At 51.8% G+C, this 9,857-nt stretch overlaps 1 protein-coding gene across 1 annotated transcript in view; it reads right to left on the bottom strand.

Annotated features, from left to right (window-relative positions):
• Positions 1-655: 655 nt before the first annotated feature.
• The window catches only part of TRIP4 (thyroid hormone receptor interactor 4), a 45,404-nt gene continuing 36,202 nt past the window's right edge, over positions 656-9,857 (bottom strand). The window contains exons 12-13 of the mRNA XM_065411887.1: positions 7,413-7,515; positions 656-909 (exon numbers count right to left, since the gene is read on the bottom strand). Coding sequence (XP_065267959.1) covers positions 842-909; positions 7,413-7,515 — 171 coding nt within the window. The 3' untranslated portion in view covers positions 656-841. The remainder of the gene's footprint in view (positions 910-7,412; positions 7,516-9,857) is intronic.

The raw sequence follows: 9,857 nt of genomic DNA, 5'->3' as shown, positions 1-9,857 counted from the left end.
AAGGCTGCCCAGCTGCTGAAGACGCCAAGAGCTGCTACTAACCGCTCAGGGAAGCAGCCTCGCAAGTAAAGCTCTGAGCAAGAGGGGGCAGAGCATTGAGTTCACCTTTCCCCTCCCACCCCTCCTCCTCTGGCCTGCACTCTGCAGAGGCAGGGATGGGGCTCGGGGAGGGCGCTCAGCCCAGCTTTATGACATTCAGCCCCATCCTGCTTCGCTCCTTTTTGACCAGTACGTCTCCTGCTGGAACAGAGCACATTGCATGCCAAGGCAGCTCCAGCAGGAACTGCTGCCAAAGCATCTCTGTGAGCAGCTGCAGCACAACTCCCGTGAGCCTGGTGCTGTGATGTGCCTGACCCGCTCTGGCCAATGGACCTGGAGTCACAATCTCTCTTCCCCTAGCTGTCCGGGGAGAGGATACTGACACCACCAGGGCTGAGCCAGCTCGGACCTGCTGGGTGACAAGGAGCTGCTGGCTGATGTTGGCCTGTTTCCGAATCCTCTGACCCAGTCTGGGGCATGCTTTGAGTGCCGTGTCCCAGCAGACGGAGCCAGATGCCAGCACTCCATTGAGCTTGCCATCAGACCAGCCTCTGCAGCCAAAGCACCAGAGGTCTTTTAAGACACAGGAAACTCCAAGCTGCCAGACTGGCTGGGCTCTGTGCACGTAGAGAGCGAGGCACAAAGCTCTCCTCGTTTAATGGCCTCAGAATACAATAGTCAGATATTTTAACAATGCTCTCAGTCCCCCTGGAAGCACCTGCCTTTCAGAACCTTCCACCTCCACTCTGTCCCAAAGGCCCCAGGAAGAGCAGCTGGGCTGGGCTCCTGGTGGGTGGGGAGCTCAAACAATCGCCTTCTGCTTCATTAACCCCTTCTTTGCTCCCTGATGAATCTTTGAATCCAGTTTCCCTGTAGAGGGGGGAGAAAGGGGGAAAAAAACAACAAAACATCTCATCACTTTATTTTTAAGCGTCATTTGCAATGCAAATCAGCTGGAGGCAGCGAGGTCTCCTAGTTAGTGTGTTCCTGTCACATTCAATTATCCTGCTTCAGGAGCCAGGCATTTCTAAACTCATCCGTTCACTCTGCAGGCGTGACACAGAGAGCGGGGAGGCACTGTGCACCATGCAGAAAAGAAATCCTGGGGGGGCTTCAGCAAAGAGGAGAGGAAATTAACATCCATTGCTCCCGCCGCTGCTGGGAGGAAACAGATCGTTCTGCTCAATGGTGTGACATGACATGTTTTAAGGAAACACTCGTACACAGGTGCCTTCTCCAAACACTGTGCAGGAGAGACATCCCTGCGCTGGCCCAGCGGTCAGAGCAGGGCCCCTGCTGAATGAGGGCAGTGACCTGAAGAAGCGGAGCAGAGCAGGCTGGAGCCCTGCATGACTGCCCTATTGCCATGTGGAAGAGGTCAGAGTTTGAAGCCTGCAGGGCTCCCAAGTGTAAAGCCCAGCCAAGGGGCCTTTCTGGGCTGCAGCCGGAATAGACTAATGGGAAGCACATCTCTAGCATCCCCCACCTCCCTCCTGGGAGCAGAGGGAGCCAGCAACTGTGAACAAGCAGGCTCACAGCCAGCTGCACCCTGCTGGCAGCAGCAGGACCCAGAGCCAACACTGCCTTCCTTGGGCTTTGCTAGCAGACGGGCTGCAGCCCTAACAGAGGCTCTACCAAGATTCCCAGCCTGCCAGGCACAGTGCTTCCAGCTTCCCTTCCCCAGCATGGAGGCAAGGGCAGGCCATCAACAAACCTGATCCAGTAACTGAAGCACAAACTCTATTCAGGCCAAGGGCTCATGCAGAGGCACTGGGAGGGAGCGAGCTGGAGCCCAGAGTGCAGGGGCCAATGTTTGCCTCCCTGGGTCATGCCCAGCCCCCTCTTTCTCCTTACTTTCACTCCATGTCTTCCCTGAACTGCATCCACTCTCTCCAAAGCAATGAATGTGGCACCTATCCCAAGGGCTGGTTTCCCTCCTGCCCTGGAGGCCCTTGTTTGGAGGTGAGGGGAAGTTGCCCACTGCAAATTTACAGTGATACACAAATGGGTCGGGATGTCATCACACACCACTGATAGCCCTGCGCAGGGCAGTGCTCTGAGACCCTTCTACAAACTGGGGGACCACCACCAGTTAGGATAATCCCATATGGTCTCAATCTCTGCCCTAGCCTTCTGGGGGAGGCGCACTCAGCTCCATCCCCCGCCCACCACGCACCAGCGGGAGAGAAGCAGGGACCCTCCCAAGCTGCCGTGCTCACTCCAGAGAGGGCTATGGGGTTGCTGGCTCTACATATGTTCTTTGATCCCTGTCAGATTGATGGAGGATGCACGACATCACCCCAGCCTGAATGGCAATTGCTCTCTCGCTCCCCAGCACTGGCTGGCTCCTCTGAATGAGCATTGCTTCCCCCTGCTGAACAGCCAGCTTCAGCGCTGAGCAACAACAGCTCCACCGAACAATGCCATGGTGTCTACCCTAGGCCCCCTCCTCCCTGGTCCCAGGACTGCACCACCTCTCGCACTAACATTCATCTCACCTTGTGAAGTCACAACCCCCCCCCACAGGGTTCTGCATGGTGGAGGGTCCCACCCTTTGCAAATACAGAGCTTGTCTTTGGCTTTTATAGCTGCTGTACACATTCTCCACTGCCATTTATATTCCTTAATCAATGTGCTGCAGAGCCCCTGACCATTGCTCCACAGACAGAGCCATTCGTCAGGAGGAAGCAGCCTGCACTGATCTCAGCTCTGTTACAGCACAAGCTGACTTTAAACATGCTCATCCATAACCAGCAGTAACTCATTAGCTCCATGTGTGGGGTCAGCTCCCTCTGCCCCCACAAGCTGCTGTCCCGGCAGAGCTCTGGCTGGCAGAACTGAGCATGCCTGCTGTGGTTCAGAGGCGCTGCACAAAGGCGCAGGTGCTTGTGGCTACCTGTGGAGGGAGCTCTAAGCAGCATAGAGATGTCAGGCAGTTCTACCAGCCTGTCTGCGCGCAGCTCAGGGCTTCTGGCTAGGACAGCTGCTATTGAAGACTGGTAGATAAAGGGCAGTTACCTGGTCAAACAGCAACTGCAGACGTGAGCGCCCTTCAGAGCAAAGAAACAAACCCTGCCCTGGAGTGCAAGGAACACGAGGCAGAACTGCACTGGGAGAGGGGTCGGGGAACAGGCCAAGGAGCGAGAGCCGGCATGCACTCCACTCTCCGGGTTACTCCATCTCCCTTCTTGGGCTTAATCAAGGTACCATCCCAGGACACGTATGATACTGTTCCAGGGAACAAGAGCATGTCCACTGGGAAATGGGACCATACACGGCCAGTGTGTCTCCCGCTGGCAGAGCTGTGCCACTGCAGCTGAGCTACACCTCAGCAGGGGGGGCTCTCTAGGGCCGGGGCAGCTGCATGCATTTCCATGTGTTTAGCGATTAACATTTCAGGGCTAGCTCCAAAACACAGCAAGAGGTTTGTGCTGGAGTGGCTGGGGAAGTGCCCCTCGCCCCAGAGACAAACCCTGGGCCTGCCCAAGGAACATGGTGTCTTGGGCTAACTGGCCTACTAATTCCAGCGCCAAAGCAGCGAGAACCTACATGCACAGCTACCATGAGAGGTTCTTGTTCACACCAGGCAGCTTTGCTCAGAACCTCCCACAGATAATGGGAGGAATCAAATCCCAGAGGCTTCCTCCTCCTGCCTCTCTCTCTCAGGTCCCCCTAAATCTCCCTGAAGTTGGCCTCCCCTCCTTTAGCCTAGGTTCTGGGCTAAGTCTGGCTGTCTGGCCAGTCCTCTGCTACAGTCTACACTCCAGCAGAAGCCTTCCAGGAATAGGGATGCACAGACTTTTCTGCAAAAAGGGATTTGCAAAAAGGTGTGAGCAGCTGATTGCAATAAGCAGCATGCAGGTCTCCTCTGCCAGGGTTTGCAGCAATCATGGGAGCCAGAAGCAAGGTAAAACCATGCTTGGGAAATCGGAGTGGCCATGGCCCGGGAGGATCTACTGCTGCAGGGAATCTGCACTGCCCTCATTCTCCTTCTGGTGACAGGCCACATCTAATAGAGCTGTCGCAGCCCTAGAGTCCCCTCTGGCTGAAAGGAAAGCATGATTAGCCACCACACGTCTCAGCAGTTGTGAGCTCACAGTGGCCAGACTGCCCAGTAGCCCCGCATGTCAGACCAGCATGTTACAGAATGGAGGGTTCCTCACAGAGGAAGAACAGCAATGGAGCTACAAACTTAGTTACACGCTTCCATCTCATATGGCCACAAGCTCTGCCAAGCATGGAACATCTTGGCTTCACATTTGGCACCAACTTCATCTACTAGTCTCAAGTGCAAATGCTTCTCCTTATCCCCAGAAACAAGGCTGATAAGAAAGCACCCAGCTCTATTAGCTAGTTAAAAAATTGTCAACCAATGGGTAACCTGGAGCGAGGACAGAGATAAGCACAAGACAAAGGTGAATATCAAAGAACAGGCACCAGGAGTCCGGTTCTCGCAAAACTTGGTCAAGTCATTAAATGCCCTTCTATCTCACATTCCAGAGTCCACAGAATGCCCCACATGCAACCAAAGCATCCTGGACTGCTGCGTTCTACTGGAATGATGGAACTGTCCGACCAATAGGGGGCAGCTTGTGAGTGCTGGCGGCAGGACTTCCACAGGAGCTGGGCCTAGACTGGGGAACTCACTGCCACAAGAGCTAAGGATGAGCACAGGCCTCCTACACTCAAAACTAAGAGAAAATATATTTCTCCAACTCGGCTTTCCCTCAGTGAGTTTTGCCCATGCTGCCTGCCCAAGCACACACAAGCAATGGAGCTATTTCCCCTCCAATCTGGGGATGAAGAAAGAGATTGTTATTGCTATTTGTATCACCCTGGGAGGCGCTTGGACACCACAGTGATCAGGATCAGATCTCTACACGGATTAGATGGAGCCTTTCCTGCACAAGCCCCATTTCTGTTTGATCAAACTAGGGCCTTGTTTCTCAACAATGGGACAAACAGACATTTGGGTCCCTGGCTGAATGAGGTTTACAGGAGACCCTGTAGCAAGTCAGTGTGCTCAGGTGGGGATGCTAAAGTGACCCATACTCAGGGCCTTGTTATAAGGCTCATGAGGCGTTATGCTTTTGAGGTTGACTGTATCTGATCTGAAGCGTGCCCCTATTATGACAGGGAATTACTGTGGTGAAAGCTCAAAGGTTCTCTGCTCCTTCCCCCACTTGTCACCAATATCGCCTGCCTGGCCTGGAATGGCTGTCTCCCCGCTGAAGGGGAATGTGAACCACTGCTGCTGCTCTGCTTTACCCTGATGACAGATCCTGTGCAGGAGGAGTCAGGGAAGGAAAAGCCAGCAGTGGGAGTGGGACACTCAGACACCCTCGAGCCCAGCCGGCGTCCTTCCAGTCTGTTAAGCTGCTCCCTCTTCAAGCAGGAAACTGTCGCAACACAAAGGATGCGATGTGGCAGCCAGCATTTGTACGCAGAGATGCAGTCAGCCCCTGCCCACACTGCACAGAGCACATCAGCATTCCACTCAGCCACGGCACCCCGCAGCCTCCTTGCCAGAGGTGGCTTGATGGAGGGAGGTGAGGGGAGTGCGGGCAGAGCATGAATCAGAGAGGGGAAGGGTTGGGCAGGGTCGGGGTCAGGCAGCTGATGCCAAAATAAATCACACTTGTAAGGATGTTCCAGCAACACAAAAAGCCCCCATTCCAAACAGCTCCTTTCACTCCCACACACACCCACCAGAACCGGAGTCGCCATATTGCGGTGGGCCCCAGGAACAAGTTCCCCTGTGGGTTCTGCGGTAGCGCTGGCTAACCGCTGCTCAAGGAGCTAGAGCACTCACCTTCCCCATGAGGATGCTGGTGTGCGTAAAAGGAAATAAACCAAACAAAGCCACCTTGCCCCCTAGGCTCTGGAAACATGCGGTGGGGGAGAATGATTCGCATACAGTCAATGAAAGACAGACTAAATCCACAGGGAGGGGAACGTTCCTCTCAATCAGTGGAGAGAGAAAAGACTCCAGACTGTACTTCAGAGGAAGTTAACTAGTCCCTAGAAACGCTGCCGCTTCCGTCCCACCAGAGTCTAACTACTCCCAGGGTACGTCTTCACTACCCGCCGTATCGGCGGGTAGCAATCAATTTATCCGGGATCGATATATCGCGTCTCGTTAAGACGCGATATATTGATCCCTGAACGCGCTCACCGTCGACTCCGGAACTCCACCAGAGCGAGCGGCGGTAGCGCAGTCGACGGGGGAGCCGCGGCCATCGATCCCGCGCCGTCTGGACCCCAGGTAATTCGATCCAAGATACTTCGACTTCAGCTAGGCTATTCGCGTAGCTGAAGTTGCGTATCTTGGATCGATCCCCCCCCCAGTGTAGACCAGCCCCCAGTGAAACACACTGCAAATTCGAAAGTAGACCTAGTGATCAGCTCAGTGAAACAAAGAGCAGAGACTCGTTTTGCTTATACTGATTTAAGCCTGTCAAATTAATTTTTCACGTCCCCTGGAACCATGTGTGGTCCCTTCCCAAGGCTGGGAAGTGGGGATGCTGTTAATAAGGCCAGCGCTGACTGCAGAATCCCCAGCTGCTGCGCCCCTTTTCCATTCTCTTTACAGGGATGGGCAGTAAAACCAGCAGCTGTGGATGGTTGGTTGCTCATAAAAGGGACTTACAGCACTGGCAAGCATAGTGTGGACAGATGCTCTGCAGCGTCCCCCCACAGCTCTGCCAAAGCAGTTCCGCCTAGACCTGCAGCCCTCTTGCTATTTCACTCTTGGGTCTCCCATACTGATAGCCAGTCAAGCCAAACTGGGTGGCAATTTTGTAATGCAGACAAGTGTCTACTAGGGACTAGTCCAAGACCCATCTAAGCCATGTTCTCTTTTGATGGCAAGTTGAGACTCGAATCCAGGTCTGTGAAGGTTGAAGAGGAGTGCTATTACCCCTGTACCAGTGAGACACCACTCCCTTCATGCACATGGCTTGCGTAGTGGGATGTGAAGGTCTGCTACTTGCCCTATTTGAAAGGATGCTTTTGGCTACAAAGGTTTATCATCTAATCAAACAACCTGGCATCCTCAGCCATGCTCTATGTGCTCGTGCCAAAAACAGATCAACTGCAAACGTGTGTTTCCTACTTCCATGTGATGAGTCTTAAGGCTCTAGGAACCTTAGCAAGGGAGAGGGAGAAGTCATGTGTTTTCAAAGAAGCAACATTTGGGGATAAGAGAACTAAAGAGGACGCTACTACAGATGTGTTTGCATTATTAAACAAACACCTATGGATCAACGCCTGTGAACAGCTACACAGAACGCAAGCTGAGCTGGAGGACAAAAACTGGCAACAGCCTGCCAGAAAGGGAGAGAGGAGTGTGTCTGTGGGGTGCCATGACTTACAGATTTTGTGTTTTCCTTTGATGGGAAACTTCACGATCATCTCCTGGGGATTAGTGCAGACATAGACAAATGGAGACCCAGACTCCTGGCTCAACTCCGGATACTGAAAAGCACAAACACAAACTGCCTTAGACAAACCGCAGTGGGTGTGAGAGCAGCTCTACATTCAAAAAGAGCACAGCAGGCAGGAACATTTGTGCGGCACGAGAAGGTAAGTCAGAATTTAAGGGCTTGTCCACACACATTGGTTGCACCGACTTAAATAGGTTTAAAAACCACACTAGGGGCAAACCCTGGGTGGCTCTGATATCAGCTGGGCTTGCATCTGATAAGCGCCAGCTTTAGCAGATAAGAGTTGAATCCATACACAAAGTTTAACCTGTTTAACTGAATTGCTTTTATCACAACTATTCAATCAGACCTGTTCTTGCTGTAGAATGGACCTATTTTGAGAACCTTCTGCTTCTGAGGGGTTGTTGACAGAATCTTGCAGGTATACATAATGGTTTGCTGAACCCATCAAATGACAAGACCCCTCTTCCAAGGAGTTTATTCTAACTCGAGGTATGTTTACATGGCAATCCGAGGTGTGACTGCAGCATGTGTAGACATACATGAGTCAGCTTTGATCTAGATTGCCACGGCAGCATGGCTTAGCTGCTTCAGTCTATACCCACAGTCCATGCAGCCCACGTTGCTGCAGCTTCACTGCTACTGTTATTGGAGCCAGCTAGATCAAAGCTAGCTTGGGTATGTCTACACATGCTGCAGTCACCCCTTTGACTGCAGTGTATACATACCCTCAGACTAACGTGACACTAGGAGTCGGTCTGCAGTTTAAAGAGGAGCCAGCACCCAGATGCAGTTGGGGAGGAGAACTGTTTTCTCCTTTTGAAATCCAGGCCATCTTCTGGAAGGAACTTGTGTAAAGCAACTTCAGTGCAATGAAAACATCTGGGGAATTTGTACAGGAAAAACAGTCAACAGAGCCCTTCTCTCGCTAGCCAAAAAGGAAGGCTTCACCAAGAAAGGGAATCCACTGAAGCTCTGTCTGGACGCAGTCCAGTTGCACTGATGTTTAGAAGGTGAACTGCAAAGCTCTTGTAAAAAAAAAAAAAAAAATTAGACACTGTTTAAGATCCTAGATGAGTAAGAGAACATATACCAAACACACACACTGAGACATCTGCAGTTACAAGTTGGTAGGATACAGTCTCAAGGGTTACCAACCCCCGGCTTCAGGATTGAAAAGACTGAAAAGCCCATTACCAAATATTTGTTTCCCATGTAGGTACTTACAGAGTGTGATAAAGTCACTCCTTAATTTTCTGTTAAACTAAATAGATTGAGCTCCTTGAATCCATCACTATAAGGCAGGTTTTCTAATCTTTTAATCATTTTTGTGGCTCTTCTCTGAACCCCTTTCCAGTTTATCCACATCCTTCTTGAACTGTGGGCACCAGATCTGGACACAGGATTCCAGCAGCAGGCACATCAGTGCCAAATACAGGGATAAAATAACCTCTCTAATGCTAGACTGCTAGAGAAAGTATAGTCTGATAATGACACACACCTGGGCTTCCATAACTGGACATGTACGTGTGCACACACAGCATTCCAACAGTAATCAACACCCATCCTTAAACCTCACCTTGTGCGCTCTTCCCACTTCCCCCAGTAGGGCAGTGGGCTGTTATGGCAGCATGGAGGTTACAAAAGTCAAAGGCATGAGCCTACATACTTGACAATTCACTGGCTCAAGAGCTTTGGTTTTCCTTGCACTGACTCTGAAAAGGACAGTGTTTTGCTGAAGCAGAACTTTTTGCCAGCAGGAATTTTTGCAGGCATGAGAACTTAGGCAAAGCTTCCTTCTCATCTGATTGGTTCTACCTCCCCCCCCAGTGAGATTTCCCCCTGTGGAATTCCGAGGTCCGTTTGCCGGTTCAGCAGCAGTTGTATCTGCCTTGTTCATTGTGCCACCCTGTTCTCGGCCACGCTGATGTCCCATTAGTTGCACACTGTCAAGCTGGGCTATTAGTGTGCGTTCTGGATGGAAGAAGAGGTGCTCAGGCCACACCAGCGGGCAGCATGGTGTGAAGCAGCATGTAGGAACGGTGTACAAGGCTTCCCGAGGCTGAATGCGTTCGGGAGAGTTGTGGATGAGGCAACAACAGAGCTTTGTCAGTCTGAGTACTGGGCCCAATTACTCCTTTGATTTATACCAACACAGTGTACAGACCTGAGGCTCTGAGAAAAGTGCCAAAGCAGCCCACAGCTGTGCAAAGGTTGGGGGCACCCCACTGTGCACCAATTACATTCGTGATAGAACTAGTAAAGCTAATAAGTTACCTAAGTGAACCCTGATTCTTACTGGATGTTTTAGATTGCAACCAAATTATGAGACCAGTCAGACTGGAGAGAGAGACACCAATGACTGAAGTGTCA

This window comes from Emys orbicularis, chromosome 10, assembly GCF_028017835.1.
Source record: "Emys orbicularis isolate rEmyOrb1 chromosome 10, rEmyOrb1.hap1, whole genome shotgun sequence".
Classification (NCBI taxonomy): Eukaryota; Metazoa; Chordata; order Testudines; family Emydidae; genus Emys; species Emys orbicularis.
This window is presented reverse-complemented; position numbering and strand designations above follow the sequence as displayed.